We start from the raw sequence: 17,888 nt of genomic DNA, 5'->3' as shown, positions 1-17,888 counted from the left end.
GAAGGGTGGTCGAGATGTGCCATGGGGTATTTTACTGCCCCATAGCAGGAGGAGGCAGATCCCAAAGCCTGTCCTTGTCCCACTGGAGCTGTTGATGCCAGTGCTGTGAAACAGCTGAGCGTGAGCTCAACGCCGGCGCGGCGCAGGCTCCTCAGCCACCCCGGGGCTGACAGGACAGGAGGGATCCTGTTCCCAGCCGGTGGCTCCCTGTGCTCCGTGCCCCTTCAGTGCCAGCAGCAGCCTGGGAGCAGGCATGGGCAGGGCCTTACGGAGCCGGGCAGCGTCCTGCTGACTTGGAAGTGGTGTAAACCTCTCGAAGAAGAGGAGGAGAAAGTTTCAACTGCCGTGAGGAAGGCTGCCTCTGGGGAGGGCTCCCCTGGAGGGCCCCCTCCATCCTCCCAGGGTTAGGGTTAGGATTCGCACAGTGAACGCAAGTGGGGAGGTTGGCACCTCTGCCCAGAGAGAGCGATGCCGGCGGGACGACGGAGCGTGTTGGCAGCCAGGGATGTCTGCGGTCCACGCCGCGCGTGGAGCCGCACCGCGGGGAATGCCGTGCCACGGGGGATGCCACGCCGGGGGTACGCCATTGCCATGGGGAATGCCACGCCGCGGGGGATGCCGTGCCATGGGGGATGCCGTGCCACGGGGACAGCCGGGCGGCAGCCTGTCCCGGTGCGGATGACCGGGTCCGCGCGTCGCCCCCGCCCCCGCAGCGGACACGCGTGGGCGGGGCGTGGGCGGAGCGGCGGGGCGGGGAGCGGCGCGGCGCGGCGCGGAGGGGAGCGCGCCCGCAGAGAGCCGCGCTCAGCGCCCGCTCGGCAGCGCCTCCCGCCGCCGCGGCACCATGTGGCAGCCAGCCACGGAGCGGCTGCAGGTAGGCGCGGGCGGGGGTCCCGGGAGGGGGGGCCGAGCCCGCGGAGCTGCCCGGGGAGGGCGGCGGGGGCTGTGGCGGTGGGAGCGGCGCCGGCGGAGCATCTCCCCCGCCCCGGTACCGGGAGTTTGTTGCAACTTCTTCCCGAGCCTCCGCGCAGGGTGGCTGTGCGGGGACGTATGTCCCGCGCGCACGTAGTGCGGGGGGAGGGAGGCGCTTCCCTGGCGCATCCCGGGTCCCGGCTGCCGCTGCCCGGCGCTCCCGGCGGGTCTTTGGTGCGGGCGGCGGGGTTGCGGCCCCGGGAGTCGGTGCGGCTCGGTGGGGTTTCGGCGGGGGACGCGCACTTTGGGGGGTTTCTCCCCGCGCACCCCGCAGGTGAGGGGGAGCCCTGCCGCCCCGGCCGCCGCCCGCTTGGGCGGTGCGGGGCGGGTCCCCACGCCGCGGTCGTGCGGAACCCGCGGAGTGGGGCGCGGGGGACGGAAAATCCTGCGGGCGCCGGTTGCTACCCCCAGATCTACAGGTCTGGATGGCTCACGGGAACTTGGGTCCCCCCGCGCCACCTCTCCACGCCCCGCCGGGTGGCCCGTACCCGCTTGCAGCGCGTCAGGCTCTGCCAGCCTTGGGCTCTGTCTTTTTTTAAAATGTATGCCTTTATGCATATTTCATATTCAGGGTGAAATCTGAGACAGGCAGAAAGCGAGATGAAATAAAACTCACTTTGTAGTTCCACTGTGTCGACTTCATATAGTTTTCCAGAGCAAGTGTCTAGTGAGAGAGAACTGGATGCTTTAAGTAAAAATCAGTGGTCTTAGCTGGTGACAAGAAAAGACCGTTATTGCTTTTGCAGTTCAGATTGAGAATTTGCTTTGATATCATCCAGCAGAAAATTCAGTGGCTTGATTTGAGTTGATAGTAAAGCCAAGCTGAGCAGATCTGTGAGCTTTCATTTGTACCAGCCAGTAACAGGCATAATTTCTGGTCTTAAAAAGACATACTTTTCTCTGCAATGAGAAACTTAATTTGTAGTGGATGGAAATGATGTGCCACATCCATAGTTTACAGATTAAAGGGTAGAAAGTACGTTAATACATTATTATTGCCAGAATCCTCTCCATACTGAATGCAAGCAGCAAGATCACCTGTGTTAAGGAGTTAATGATCGTGGGCTGATGGTGGACACAGGAGCACCTCTATCACCTGTGCACTGGAAGGATGGTGTCCCCACGGGGGATGCTGCTGCAGGGGAAGGACCTGAGGTGAGGATGCCCCCAACAGTTGGGGGCAAAGGAGAAGGCGAGGGAAGGGAAAGAGAAGGGGAAAGCTGAAGCTAATAGTGGTGTGCTAGTCTGGCTATGTGCCCCCTTTATGAAGTTAGGAGGTGTTAAAAATAACAAGATATCACACATATCTGATACTGCCTACAAGAGCATGCAAGGCTAAAAAGAACCAAGTGCTATGTTTTGCAGACTAAGTTTATAAGTGTAACTTTATTCAGCTGTCACATGTATCCTGCATGCTGGTAGGGATCTTGCCTTGGTGAGTGGGTGGGAAAGGCCAGGTGCCATGGGGAACCAGGGCTGCCAGGAAGGGGGATGCTTGCTGGACCTCTTGCTTAGCTGTTGCAGCACAACACAGGTCTGTAGCGAGAGGAGCCCATGCTCCTCCCTGTCACTGGAGGGGAGCCATGAGCACCAAAGCTCTCAGCAGTGGCTACTGACTTTGTGCAACCTACTGTTGGTCATCTCTAGCTGGAGACTCCAGGCGTCCTGAGCCTCCCAAAATGCTAAGCGCCTTAATTGTGCTTCTTGCCAACAGGAGTTGCAGGGGAAGTGTATGAAAAGCTGTAGGTGCTCTAAAAAAACAAGCCAGAGGAATCCAAAATTGCAGAATTAAATTACGTTTTGGACTTGTACTGGCTCCTAAAGTGGGGAGAAGGGGAAAGCCTTGGAAAAGCCACAAGAAGCCCATAATAATTCTGTGTTCACACAAGGCTTTAAGTAACAACATAGTGAACAGTGGACAAAATGCATACAGTGAGTGGAAGGATGCTGGGAGTAACTAGGATCCTGTGATTGGGAACTTGATCCTAATCCATACACACAAGAGCCAGATTTGCATGGTAATAGACTATCTAATATCCCCAACCCCTTTGAATTTTTTTTTTTTTCCAAAAGAACTTTGAAATCTGGTCACCTCAAGTAACCTGATCTCCTCTTCCATCCCCAGGAGTTACATGTTGTGTATCACCAGCCTGGCCAGAGCTGCTGGAGATGCTGCCTGCCCCTCCCCTGAGGAGTGTTTGTGCAGGGCAATAAATACATGTTTCTTGCCGCCTTTCCCCCCACTCAACATCTTAATTCAGTTTCAGATGTCCCACGTTGCTTTCTTTGTCCCAGCCTCTCTCTCTCCTGGCACCCAGCTGCTGTGAAACAAATCTTGGTGTCATCAGGGTGTTGAAGGCGGACCCCTCTGCTTGTCCCTGGCTGGCAAGCATGTGTTGGGAGGGTGCTGGGCATGGGATGTTGGTCGTAGCAGGGTGGGTATTTGGTCACTGGGTAGAGTAGATATGTCCTGTGGTCTCTATTCACATGTTCTGCGATTACAGGTTATGCCAAGTCACTACTGCGGGGTGTTTGGGGGATGTATAATGGCAGGTCCAGCCATGTCTTCTATAGGTTCTCCTTCAAGCTGATGTATGGGTGCAGAAAGCGTGTTTTCATATGTCAGTTGTCTATGGCATAATTTTGATTCAGATGCATCTTGCATTAATATCCAGCCGTGATGAGGTGCAGCTCTGCCCTAAGTAAAACAGCAGTGAAAATATTTTCATCTTTCAGAATATTTCTTTTGGCCTGGTTCAGCAAGGGAAAGTATGAACCGGCTTTGGAAGTGACTGCCTGTTGGTGTGGGTCAGTCCTGCCCTCACTGCAAAGTACAGCTGCATATGTTTAACTTGAATGGGAGTAAGCACCATGGCATGAAGACTTCTGTCATGTTCTGACACAGTCATCTATGGCTTATGGGTCTCCTTTCCCAGTCTCACACAGTTTATAACAAGGCTGCGTGTTCCTGGTCTGTGGCTGTTCATGTAAAAGCCACTTTTGTTCCAAATGTGTTCAGTCCTGTCAAGTTTCACAGTTTGTGCTGAAATTTTTGGCGTTGACTAGATGGGTACAATTCCAGTAGTGAGGTCAGCAGCAGAGCTCACGCATACGCAATAGGAATGAAGTGTCATCAGCAGCTGGGTTACAAAAATGCAGTGAGCTGGGGCATTAGCTGAACATCTCCCCACTGCTGTTGTGGCCACTTGCTGCTGAAAGCTTCAACAGCTGCTGAAATGCACCCCCCCTTCCAGGGACTTTGGTTTCTGGCTTTGCTGGAATAAGCAGTGATCACTAGTTTTGGGTTTTTTGGCGGTGTGTTGTTTTGGGTTTTTTTTTTTGTGTCACTGTTCTCCACTTCTCTCTGATGGAAGCTTCTCCTGTCATGCTGCTGCTTAATGAAGAAGCCTTGCTGTTTCTGGAAGATATGTTGAATTAAATTAAATGGATTAGAAGAATAAGCTAGAAAAATTTAAATATCCAGGTTCCTGGAATTTCCTTGAAAATATGATACAGTGAAGCCTGCTTTTTCTTCTGCTGTTCCTTTCCTTTCCTTTCCCCTTTTGTGATTCATTCACCTATAGCAACATTGCAGTTACGTGTATTTTCTCCAAAGTTAGAGGGACAGTGAGTTACATGGGAAACGGCGCAAGCTGGGACATTGCAGGAATATACCATAGGGATCAGCGAGTCTCTGGTGCGGTACTCAAGAAAGTTGTGATTTTGCAGATAATTCAGGCATTAGCATTTTTCATGCTTAATGTAAAAGAGGTTGTCTGGGACACTTTCTTTTTTGAAGACTTTTTTCCCCTCTGATTTCTGTGGCGGCATTCCTGGTTTGTGTTCAGTAAAATGTGGATGAATGCACTGGACATGTGAGTGCCTTGCTGTCTCTGCTGGAGCAGCGACCAGGGGGTCGTTCAGGTACTTAAGGGTTGTTCTGCCTGCTGGAAACACTGGGGCTCCAGCCCAGGCCTCGCTGTACCTTTTGGGTATGGTTTTCATCGCTGTGTTTGCAGCAGAGCTTACTGATGGTTGTAAGCAGTGCACTCTGATTTTTGGCTCGATGTTTGTGGCAGTGGCACTGGTTGAAATGATGCTGAAAATCTTCTGAAATCTTTCTTTAAAATTATTTCCAAATGTGCCCCTGTGCCTGGTTTGGGACGTGAGGGTCAGGAGCCCTCAGTGGAGCAGCTGGGATTTTGGAGCTGCTGGCCTCGGCGATCCTCCCGTGAGGACTCTGAAGTAGTTTTTGAAAACAAGCAAGGTCTTCGTGCAGTTTTGCATGCCTGTCTGAGAGATGACTGCTATTTGCTTTGAAACCTAAATTTTCCTGGAAGCTTGATGCCAGACATTGTTTCTAGATAATAAATCCCAGTGGGTGCATAGTTTCCGAGGTCTTGCTGTTTATAAGCCCTGTTTATAAATTCTCCTGCTTCTCTTAACATGTGTGGGTAATAGGGATCTCTGTGTCCAAATACGTTTTCTCTGGGAGCACAAAACACAGTGGTGCTGGTGCTGCCTGGCCTTGTGCTGTAATGCTGGGCATCCCTGAGCTGAGCTGTGACCACGAGCCCTCATCTGGGAGAAGCTCTTGCTTTTCTTCTGCGTGTGGTACAGTTGGTGGGCTTGCATGAGCGGCGTTTGGGTAGTGGGGAGCAGACAGGGTGCCATGCTGCAGAGCTGACTCCCATCCTCCATCCTGCCCTGGCTTGTGGTTCTGGGTGGGAAAATGCTACTCTTTCAGATGCTTTTCTTGGGCACGCGGTTGCCTCTTACCAAGTGGTCACTTGGTTTCTGCTGTTTGGGCCTGCCCCAAACCACTGGAGAAGAGCAGGAGAGACCCCCTTGTTGCCAGCTGCCTCCCTGCTTTTGGGCTGGACATCATGTGGTGAATTGGCTTCATAAGGGCATGGAAATGGCCAAGTGTTCATGGTAGGACTACAGTGATTCTCTGTCTACTCATCTGGAAATTCCATATTCTTACCAAAGCCCACAGTTTTGGGCCATTTCTGGGCAAGGATCTAATAGCAGATGGCTGCAGCGTATTCTCATGCTGCTAGAATTTTTCTTTCATAAAACAGAGTTCCACATCTCTTCTAATGTGCTGTGAAATACTGAGAGGGAGAGCTGCAAGTGGGCAAGATGAGACGAAGTGGGTGATGTCAGGCAGGAAGCTTCAGGTCCTTCTTTGCTTGGGCAAGTTTGATTCCCTGAACCTGGAGGCTTAATTTTGCCATCATGCAACTTGTGCAGCTCCTCTGAAGTCCATGGAAACTACATTTATGTAAGGTTACTTTACCACAGTCTTTGACGAGGTGGTGTGATTTCCCTCCATGTTGTTAAGATATAGCAGTAAGAACCCAACGCAGGTATTGATGGAAGTGAAAAAAGTGAAAGCAGCAGTATTGGGGGTGTTGCTGCTCACTTTCTGGTGTACCTGCGAGTGCTGACCTGTGAGGCTTCATAAACACATTGCTTGTTTTGCTGTGGTTTGTAACTGTGCATCTTGAATCTACTTTTAGATTTGAGGATGATAGCCTGTTGCTAAATGCATGCATGTTACATGCATCAACTACCACCTAGTATACACATCAAACACCTTTCCCATGTCAGGAACATTGAAACTCTTCACTAAAGAAAAGTCTGCTCTGGGCAGTGTTTCCCTTGTGTAATGGCTTTGAGATAATCATGGGTACAGTGGTTTTATGACAATGTTTGTTTGCATCTCTTCAGATGTAATGTGATTTGAGGTGCTGTTGATGCTTTCAAAATGAACTCGTCTTTTTATTATATGCTTGGTGCTCAGATGCATACATCTATTAAAAATGCAGTATACAGTCAGTTGAAACAATTGTTTTCCAATTTTTAAAAGCATGTGGAAAAACTCTTCTTTAAACCAGACACAAACAGGTTGTAAGTGTAAAGCACACAAACAGCTGTCTAGGCAGAAACCACTGGGCTGATACTACTATTGAGCTCTGGTTTTATTAAATATTACGTCAGAAGGAAAAAGTGAAAAGTATTTGAAATTTAAGCTTGAGTCATGTGGATGCAAACATCCAGGAAGTCTTACAGCCCAGTGTTTTGGCACTATATAGCTTCAGGATGTCTTTCAAGGCATCGAAGTTTTCACCCTAGTTTGCTGCCATGAATTTACAGCAGTCGGGGATCTTTAAAACAAAGCTCTGGGATTCCAGCAAGCTCATCTGGCACCACTTAGCTTGGGCAGTTCCTTTTTTTCTACATTATTTATTCTTTGTAGAAAATGAATGGCTCTGGAAAAATGCTAATTTTGGGAAGCATTCTATGACCAAAAGAAAATCAAAATCAGTGACTGCATTGTGGAAAGCCCCCTGAGAAATGATCTTAAGGGTTTGTTTGTAGTATACTACTACTTTCTGTTTATGAAGCTGACAGCCTGTTTGATGACAAAGAGAAAAAAAAGTGATCTCCTTGAAGGAAGACAGACTAAAGCATTCAGTTGAAGTAGTTCAGAGTTTTAACTGCCTGTTTCTTATTTTCTCTTTGTCCCTGGTGGAAGCCAGCAGGACAGTCAGCAGTGGTATGTCCAGAGCGTTACCATTTCCGTCCAAGTGCGATTGTGTCCACAGCAGACAGACCTTCAGCTGGGTGATGGGAGGTGTGCTAGGCTGCCAAGGCTTTGTGTTAGCATCCTCTCACGTAGAGCTGGATGGTGGTGACTTTGTTTGCGATTTGGCTCTCTGCAAGCAAGATGAGAGTCTTGCCCAGAGATGTGTAAATGTGTAGCTCAAAAGTCCCTTTAAACAATGTTTAGTACTTGTTTGTTTGGTGTTGTGTGTGTCCCATCCCCACCCTCAGTGCTTTCATGTAAAATAATTGAACTTTGCCCTTCAAATAATAGCTGGAAAAGTTACTGGTGACAGTAGTGTTAGTCTGCTGGGCCGTTTCTGAATAAGTGCATAAGAACTCTTTGACCAAAGATTTTAAATGTGGGTGATTGCAGTTGTGTCCTGAGAAGACCTAATATGGCTTTTCATGATTTGTTTTTTCCTGCTGAAATACTGAAAATATGGAGTGGCAAATATAAGTCTTTGCACAGAATATTAAGATAAATGAAGTTGTGTATTTCTGGTATTTGATATTCTTTTAATGATGGCACTTCAAAAAAATTATACACAGACTCAGAATAATTAAGTTGATCTCGTTGCACTGACCCTTACCGTAGCAGTTCAGCGATGGCTTCTGAAGTGTTGGTCTTTTTGAAGAACCACCGTATATGTTTTCATTGGGAGCATTTAAACAGTAACCGCTTTTCTGACAAAATGATTATCGGTGGTAATAATTCCAGTGTCGATTTGGAAATGTAAAAATTTTTCCACTTCAGCTGTTGGCCTCTGTTCCCTTCCAGGCTTCCTCTGCCATGTTGTGCTGAGTGCTTCAAGGGCCGGGGTGGGAGATCTGGAGCATGTCGAGGGGCCTTTTGGGGCTGTTTCACTCCCCTCTCAGCTTAATGGCTGGTTGTGCTCCAGGCAACGTTAACACTACACTTCTGACCTGAGTTACTGAGCTCTACTGACTGAGCTATGCTGTGAGTGCAATGCTGTTCAGTTTGGGATCTTCATCCTGTAACACCAGTGCAGTTGGCGCTCTTGTGCCATCCCTTGTGATGATGGGTCTGTGTCATACTGGACAACTTTCAGGCATCTCCTCATGTGAACACGTTTTCTCCAGATAATATTTGATGGGACTGCCAAGGATACCGAGAACAGATAGAAAGTTAACTAAATGTCCTGAAGCTCAGATTTGTGGCCACCTCTTTCTTCCTGTGCCAAGTTCCCTCTGGGTTTGAGAGGTGGTTATGCCATGCTTTTCATATGAAGCTTTCAGAATGACCCTGGAGTAAGTTTCCAAGTATTCAGAGCCTCCATTTAGGGCCAGGTTTTCCCAGACAGCCTTTTACCCATTTGAAAACTTGTCCAGTCATTCAGTGTCTGGAGAGGAGAAGTGAAGTTCAGAGTCTGGTCCCACTGGTAGAATAGCTGCCCTGAAAATCTTGCAGTGGGATCTGGCCCAAGCTCCACTGGGGTCAGTACCAGCCTTGGGCCTGGCTGGGTTTGAGAGCAGGGCAGCAATTCCACCTATTGGGTTGTTACAGGAGATACAGAAAGTTTGTCTAGTCTGATTTAAACCAAACATTTCTCCATGCTATAGAGCTTCTTCGTGAGAGTGATGCTGGCTGGAGGCCAGGACAGAGGAGTTTGGGGTCTGCAGGGGACCAAGGGCATAGGACCTCTGTGGTGATGGTGGCAACATGAAATGCATCATCTGAGCCTGCAAGTTTCTAGCTCTCCATTCCCTCGCTAAGCCCGGGTGTTGAGAGATGGAAGGGGTGGGTGGACACAGCGCTTCTCCTCTGAATGGCTGCAGGGGGAGGCTCTCTGGAGCGAATTTCAGCTGCTCTGCAGCTTTCCTGTAGCTGGGGACAAGCTTTCCTGCTGTCAGGATTAATCTGTGCTGACCTGAAAAATGGTATAGATTCTTGGGGTGGGGTGGGTGGGAATTACCCCTCCCTCCAGTCATTCTGGTTGAAACAACAGGCAAACAAAAACTCTGTTATTTATTAAAACTATCCAGTCCAAATTAATATGCTGAACTTGGTTTCTAATGTTATATTAAGAAATCTTGTCCTCAGTTTTCTAGTATTTCCTTCTGCTGGGAGAGGAACACCAGGAGAAGAATTGTGTCATGGTGTGCTGGTTCTTCTGGCTCCAGCTTGAAGCTGGAGAGTATAAAGACAAGCAGAAAAATTGTTAGAAAAAAATACATCAGACTTCAAAACAGGGTTTTAATTTTTTTCCCCTGATTTAAGATTATTTAACAGAACCTTATGCCCATTTTTAACTTTTCCATTGGGAGTTTATTATGTTTCTTCCAGTTTTTGACCAGAGAAGTACTTTTTAGAATTTAAGCAACCACTGAGCTGCAGCTCCCCAGGCTGCCTGGGTGTCAGGGCATAGCATGTACCTCTGCCCCAGCTAACTGCACTGAATTTTCTGGAAGATGAAATTCACTGCCATCTTCTGCAGATATGATCAGTTTAAGCATCAGATTAATGGGAGTAAGTTAATACAAAGGTTGGGGAGAGGATTTTGACTGTGCGTTGCTTTGCAGCTTGGGACTTCAAATTGTCTGATGAGCTGAGTGATGTTTTTTGTGGGATCATTTGTTAGGGGACTGAGGAAGTATTACTTCGAGGTACAGAAACAGGCAATTAACAGATTTCTCATATGCAGCTGTTTCAAGGCAGAGGTGAACCCAAATCTAGAAGAATTTGCATGTGTGTGCAGAGGATGAACTGACACATTTCTGTCTGGTTTACTTATCCCATAGTGTCCATATTGCTTTCTGTGCTGCCAGTTCCACCATTGCTGAAAGATGCTGAATCAATGTTAATGTGGGTTTGTTTTTTTTGCTTTGTGGTTTTTTTTTCCCCTGTCTTTTTTCCCTAGTCCACAGGAATTTTCTGTGCCTGACCATAAGTTTGAATCAGAAAATGTGGAAGCTTGAATCTTGTCCCAGTGTTTAAGAAGAAGCCTGTACAGCGCAGATTTGCACAAGCTTCAGTTTTCACAGCTGTGCTCTGTTGTTTGGATTAGAATCAGAAGAAAGGATATTTTGAAAATTTTATGCTGGTCCTCTCAATAGTTTGGCTGAAAGGGCCTATTGAGCATGGTACTCTGTGTTTGAGAAAATACTTACAGTAAAGACAGCTTTGGTGTCTCCTGCTAAAATGAACTGCTGGAGCGATGAGCAGTGCTGTTAGAGTGCTGGGTGGTTAATTTTTCTGGTAGGCAATGAAGAGTGAACCCAGCAGTGATTCCCAAGACACTTGGACCTGGGTGAGCCTCCAGCTGAGGACAAGGCATAGGGGTTGGCCCTGGATCTGAGCCTGGCCCCTTCACGGGCTGAGCTGCCCTTGGGAACTGTGGGTTTGTGACCCTGGCTCCCCCCAGGCGGTGCAGCGTGGCCACCAACAAAGCTGCCGTTGGGAAATGTGGTTGGGATGATGGAGGAAGCGGAGCCCTCTGTGTCGCATTCTTGTTGGTGGAGCATTGGTGCTGAGATCTGCAGAAGGGATGTTACTTTCTACAAGATTGGACAGTTCACTTTGATAAATGTGTGTTACATCACCCAGATTTAAGAATGCAGTCTTATCTCCATGACTTTGAATCCATTAACTTTTATCTTGCCATTTGAGATGGCAGTATAACTTTTCAGTGCTTTATAAGGAATGTTAGGATACATTTGTCTGTGAGCGACTGTTTTGATCTGCTGTTTAGAGGCTCTTTTTTCATTAAAGCCTGAAGCTTTGTGCTAGGATGTGTAACATTTTCAAAGGGCAATGTTTTAATCTTGTACCTCTAAAATACTGAGTTGCTTTAGAAAGAAGAGTTGCACAGTTTGAAAGGTTACAGAAGCTCAGGTGGGTTCTGCTGTTGCCTTTTCCTATGGATCAGTGTTGCAATATTCAGTTCTTTCTCTTTCTTGTAGCTTTGAGGTCTCATGCGACTCCTTGTGCCTCCCCTTCACAAACCTGCAGTTTCTGGCCCGGTGATGGAACTCACACTTCCAAGGACTTACCCCACTGAGAAGACTTGGGATTTCGTTTTCTTCAACAACTATCATGGACAAGAGTTCAGATTGCTTCCTTGGGGGTGTCCAGTGGGGCTGCCTGGGGCAGGAAATAGCCCCGTCAGAAATACTGGGCTTGCTGCAGGGTTTGCAGAGGCAAAGGGCAGCCTTTCTGTTCATCACGGCAAGCCTGGGACATGTCTCTAAATGATCGAGATGACTGCCTTTTGTAACCAAGGGTGATGGAAAGCCCTGGCACTTCAGCACAGTGAAAAATATTCACTGAAGTTCTAGTTAGTCACTGCTTAACTGTTCCTTTCCTGAAGCCGCGCTCCTACATCCTTCTCAGATTTAAAATGCTGACAAGTTTCAGGCTGCAGAAGTGGTGGAGCTCATCTCCCCTAAGGAAAGTCACTTTTGAAGAGATTGTGAGCTGCAAGTGCTAGCTGAAATGAGTTATGGCAAGAACTTCACCTGGAAAGAGACATTCCAGAGCTGCAGTTTAGCGATTTCACCCCTGTGGCTGGACAAGCTCCCACTCGTTTTCTGAGTCTGGAATGGGCTTCAGCAGGTCAGAGCAGGGGGGCAGTGAGATGTGCATAGGTGGAGGTTTGTCAGAGAGGCAGAATCTAATTTGGACTAACGTGGAGTGCTTTGTAGAGATGTAGAGCTCCTGGGGGTAGGAGGAGCAGGTTGGCAGCTGGGGATCAAAGAGGTCTGTGAGTGGTCTGGGTTCAGTCATAGTCTGGGAGCCCCATTTGCAGAAACCTTGCACTGAAACAGCTCACTTCTGGTTGGTATAAATCATTTTAGGAGGGCATTGATATTTTTTCCGGTTAGGATTTTTATTTCTCAACATCAGAAGTTAATCATGCTGCTTACGTAACATTAGAAAAATAGCCACATGCAGTGGGCAGCATTGACCAGGGAAATGCCCATACCTTGTTTGTTCTGAAGCTTACTGTGCTTGTTTTGGAAGTAACAGCCTGACCTTTTGTTCCTCTGTTATGGTCTGAGGGTGTTCTTGCATGGATGTGGAACTTTCCAAGATAAACGAAGTGAATGTGGTTTGGCATTTAAATCACTAATGTTGTATCAAGCTAGAGAATTTTAGAAGCCATTAATGTCTGAAGAGATGTCATTTTGTTCACTTGGGGATAAACTTTTCCCCTGTCTATATGCAGGTCTTTTTTTTGGTCAAAATTCAGATCTTGATAATAGTATAAATCTAAGTGCCATTGCTAATGCCAGTGGATTTACTCTGCATTTCTTTTCATTTATGTGTTTTTAAGAGTCCAAATCTTATCTGATTTTTTTCTTTTTTGAAGAGTAGATATATGTGAAAAGATTTAATGACTAAGAGCTGAACTGAACATTTCTGTACTTCTTTTAGGAAAGTGTTTGTTATTGAAGTCATTCTGGATGGAGCTGTAATGTTGTTTGGATAAGGGGCTCCTATGTATCTGACAGGAACGTCTGTGTCACTCTGTGAGCTCACCACTCGCTTGCTTTGGATGGGGGGAACCACTTTACAAAATATTTATGGAAGTGTTAATAAACCTTACAGTTGCACGGTACCTCCCCTCTGCGAGGAGAAAAGGGAGCGTGGGTCCCTCACAGAAGGATCAGTGCGGGACTGTGGCGGCTGCCCTGGCATCAGAGCTTTAGCAAATATTTTCTCATTTGTGAATTCAGTCTGTTTCTGAGACCTTTTCTTACGTTCATATTTTCTTGTGAAAACTTAATATATTCTCTTCTTCAAAGGGTTTAAAATGCCTGGTCTGCCGCCTTTTTTCCTCCAACATTTCTCAGGAACAAAAAAGTGTTTCTTACCCAGCAGCCATCATTACAGAGCTGAAGTTAGAGAGCAGTCTGCTGCATCTTGGGAAAAAAACGTTGTTCCTAAGATTTTCTTACTCTGATTCATATGTAGGACAATAGGGAAGTGCTGTTATATTCTTTCTTGTTACTCCAAAATCTGTCTGGTAATTTTTTTTTTGTTTTAATTAAACTGGTTGCTGGGAGGTTTTTCAATCTGGTCTCCTTACCGAGTCTTACAACTCATTATACACCTGCATAAATCAGACTGAAACATTTGCCTTAAAAATGACCTAGTCCGTACAGGACTGTACGTGCCTTCCCATGTAGATAGTAAAGTGGTGTTTTGAATTTGCAGCATTGAATAACAAAGGTAGTCATTGTCAATCATTGCAATTGTGCTGCAAAGCCATTAACACAGAGCGGTTATGGCTGTGTAATATAGTTTCCAGAAAAATTAGTCTTTTGTAGCATCCTGGTTAGAAGGTGTCAACATGCAGCAGTACAGTTTTATTTAAGAAAGAGTTTTATTAAAGCCTTTTCATTATAGCTGTCCAGCTAAAGGAGCAGGTGAAGGCTCTCTTTGCAATGCCACCTCATATCTGACCAGCAGGATTGGCTGGCCAGGGAAGGGAGCAGGTATGTTAGGACCACGCCAGGGGACTTGGCAATTATTTTGCAATGGGAACAGACTGACACAGTGCACCTTGTCCATCTATTATTCTTCCCGGAGTGTGGAAGAATGACTTTCAACTATATCATTACCTACTTAATGTAATTAGTTTTTCCTCTTGAAAGGAGGTGATTGCAGTGCTAGTAATGCCTGTAGTAAAGGTGGTGATGTGCACTAGATCCTCTATGCTATGCAGTGACATTTCCCTGGTGAACAGAGGGTGTGATGCCATTTACACCAGAATAAGGCCCCTTGCTTTGCCCAGGTGATTCGCAACACTTGGTAGTCGTTGTCACTGTCTTTGGCCCTTCTAATCCTTCCTGTGTATGGGCATCAACAGGGTACAGAGATGTTAAAGTCCTGATCTCCAGCAGAGCAGGGAGTTAGGCTGGCAGTGCACACTGACGTAGAAAATTGGGCTGTAATCTTGTGCTCTGAAAATTCTCGTGTATGTGGTGGCTTGTGTGGGTCCAGCCTTTGAACAAGGCTTTGGAAGAGTTTGGAGGCAGGCGTCTGCCTGAGACGTCTGTGTTACTCAGCGCCTCCAATTGCTTGCTTGTCTTGATAGGTCTGACCAGGAGTGAACAGGCTCCATGGTGAGAGTTTGTGCTGTAATCGCTGTGCAGTGATTTACTGCTGGGGCTGGTTATCCCACATGGTGGTTTACTGCACCCTGTGTACAGATCCAAGGTTTGCTCTAGGAAATATTTAATGGTGTTCTGCTTTGTACACCTGGAGGTCAAAAGAGAATGTGGTTTTTCTAGCTAATCATCATCTCTTGCAAACTAATTGTAAGTAAAACAAAGCAAAGAGAAAGTGTGTGGAGCCTAGCCAGTTCTTAGTAATGTCTGAACCAACTGGTCCAACGCTGTGTATTTCTCTGACTTGATTTTGCTGAACTTTTGTGGGATTTTGAAGTTTTACCCTGTGTAGCTTACCTTAACTTTCACTGTGTGGTTGTCAGTTTTTTTTGTGTGTGTTTTTTTTCCCCTTCCCCACCCCCAAGTCAGTGGGGTCAAGATAAAGAATTATTTTAAAGAGTGGATGTGAGATGGCTTTAAAAAAATTGATAGGACTTGCTACCAGCATTTACATTATAGATACTCCACTGGAAGTTAATAGTGAGGGGTGTAATGGACAGGATGCTCACTTACACAGGGTCGTATTTATAAAGATCTGGAATTAATCGCCGTTCCTAGACAGCATTTGGTGCTGGAGGGATGTGTCCTTCTCCTCTGGACCCAGCACAGGATCGGCAGAGCACTTTGGATGGCGGGGAGGCTGCCCACTTCCCAGCCGTGCTAGTGAGCATTTCCTTATTTTCCTTTCTTGGCTGTTTCGCCCTTTCCTCTCCTTCCAGAGCAGCCAGACCTTGGATGCTGTGTGTCCATCTGCTCAGATACTGCCTGGACAAAGTCTGGGTCCTCACCTGAGGAGCTGAAGAGTTACAATGGGGAGCAAGATGTGCATGTTTCTATTAACATCTTGTTAACCCTGTATTAACCCCTAACACCATGTGATTACTAGTATAAATATTTATTCTTGGTATGTAGCTACAGCTATGTGGAAGGATTAATGCTACATTTTTAGTACTTAGTACTCAGTTTAAGTAAAATCAGTTTGTCAGGTCGCTTCCTTTTGTGTTTTGTTTTTTAATTGGCAAAAGGGTATGCACAAACAGGGTTCAGATGGCCAGAGACTCCAGAATCTCATTATCTTAATTGAAAATTGTCAGCCTTTGACATTAATAAATGATTTAGCTAGCACATGATGTAGTCACTGGGGAGAAATGGAATTGACTGTTACAACCATCCTTCACTTGTAGACAATAATGATAAAATACAGCCCAGAGCTCTTAAGAATTAATAGCTCTGGGCTTAGGACATTATTTCCATATATTAGAACATCTCAATTCTGTTACATTTGGTAATGTTTTATTCTTGAATACCTTCACTTAGGAAAAAACTGGAAGGTGTACAAAGGACATCCTCCTGTATCCTCTAATGTTGCTCTTCAGCTTTTTACAGTGTGCAGATGTGTTGCCAGCTTTTTTTTAAAACAACAAAGTGGTTTGTTGCTGTTGACCATTCTTCACTTACCGGGGGAAATAATTTGTTTAGACAATATGTGGGGATTAGCTGTGTGTTGAACTACCACAGTAAACAAGTAATTAATTCCAATCAAAATGTACACTGTGCTCTGTGCATGGATTTGATGGAGTCTTCTGGAAAAGAAAATATTTTTCTGGCTAAAAAACATTTCCTACCCAGTGACAAGCTGTAAAAGAAACAGCTTGAAAAGATTTCCTGGCCGAAGGAAATGATCGGTACATACTTTTAGCTTGCCATTGTGGTTAACATCACTGTGTGTTTTTTCTAGTACTTCCTCACTTTTTCTCAGTTTTATGTACCTAGTGCTAATAAACATAGGTACAGAAATAATAGTCCGTCTGAGCCAATCCATTTGATCTTTTCTTTTGGTAACACCAATGCTGGGATTTTGCAGAGGATAATCTGAGGACCCAGGCTTGGCTTTTCTCCTATTGGAAATCACTGTTAAAATACTGAAGACTTTGCTGCTGGATCTGGGGCCTGAGGGTTGTGCCTTGGTTTTTCTTTCTTTTTTTTCTTTTTTTTTTTTTTTTAAAAAAAACCTAGGTTGGTGGGCAAAATACAGCAGTGGTGTACTGAAGGAGATAAGTGGGTGAGGTCAGTGTGCCTGCTGGAGCACAGTGCATAGATGTGCACCACACACTGTTGCGCAAGCACAAGCTGGAGTTTGCCATAAGAAGTGTTTCGGAGCACAGCCAGTGACAGACAGGTTTTGATTACCAGCTTTTGCCTTTAGAAACAAAAGTGTAGTGTTTTTTTCAGTTTCAAAACCAGGTTAGTGAACGACGGTTAGCAGTACCAGGTGATGTGCAGCTGTTGGTTTGCAAAACTTCGAAGACTTCTTTTATGCGGACACCAGTCAGCAAAGGAAAGTTGGGATTGGCAATACTGGTGTATTCCAGAAATGGAGAAATGAAAGGTGCAAACACGTATGTCAGCAGGATTTCTGCTCGGCCTCCCCGTTAATGCCGGGTTTTTGCTGTTGTCTTCCAGCTTTGCCAGTTGCTTTTTTCTGTGTGGTAAACGTGTAGGGGCTTTTGACACTTTGCAGGCAGTGTTTCACTGGCATTGCTCCCTGTTAGCAAGTTGCCCCACACGTACCCCGAGCTACCCATAACTCAGCAGGATGCAATTATTCCAAGTTGTGAGTACACTTTTCCCTCAGACTCTTCCAGTCTTACTCAGCTGTTTTCACCCCTGCCGTCTCCCGGCCATCGCTCAGCAAAGCTGTGTGGTGTGTATTTCCTAACTGGGTGCTTCCTGGGCGGCTCTGCAGCGTGGCCATCTTCTCAGATGTCCTGACACTAAGGTTTCAGCATCGTTTTGCTGTTGTATCGTACTGAAAATGACTGCTTAACTTGTTGTCTGATTTCCTTGCTGATTCCTGGCAGAGCTGTTTACCTTCTTTCAAATCATGTATTTCTTTAGCCTGTCCCACGTAGTCTGGGATTTCTGCAGTGCCTCATTTTCTATAGACCTGTGATTACATGTGATTTTTCTGCCTTAAATTGCTGTTGTTGCTTTTTTAAAGTTGGCTTTTATTTATTACTGTTGCAGACAACATTTAAACTGTGATTCTGAGGTGCTTGGAAAACATGGAGGCAAATAAAAATATTCCTGAACTTATTCAACCCTTGCACTCCTTTAGCTGTGATGGTTTCTGTACTAAGATGTGTTATAGCCTTGGGAGATTGGGG

General features: G+C 46.3%; 1 protein-coding gene across 2 annotated transcripts in view; it reads left to right on the top strand.

Annotated features, from left to right (window-relative positions):
- The first annotated feature begins 730 nt into the window (after positions 1 to 730).
- The window catches only part of PID1 (phosphotyrosine interaction domain containing 1), an 89,680-nt gene continuing 72,522 nt past the window's right edge, over positions 731 to 17,888 (top strand). The window contains exons 1-2 of one of the 2 annotated variants that reach the window (XM_075098790.1): positions 760 to 874; positions 11,509 to 12,160. Coding sequence is in view for 1 of the 2 variants with exons in the window: in XM_075098791.1 (XP_074954892.1) it covers positions 845 to 874 (30 nt within the window). In the remaining variant the exon portion in view is untranslated. Of the gene's footprint in view, positions 875 to 11,508; positions 12,161 to 17,888 lie in introns of both variants that reach the window. The other variant, XM_075098791.1, reaches the window with a different exon arrangement.

Source organism: Phalacrocorax aristotelis, chromosome 7 (assembly GCF_949628215.1).
Source record: "Phalacrocorax aristotelis chromosome 7, bGulAri2.1, whole genome shotgun sequence".
In the NCBI taxonomy this organism is placed as follows: domain Eukaryota; kingdom Metazoa; phylum Chordata; class Aves; order Suliformes; family Phalacrocoracidae; genus Phalacrocorax; species Phalacrocorax aristotelis.
This window is presented reverse-complemented; position numbering and strand designations above follow the sequence as displayed.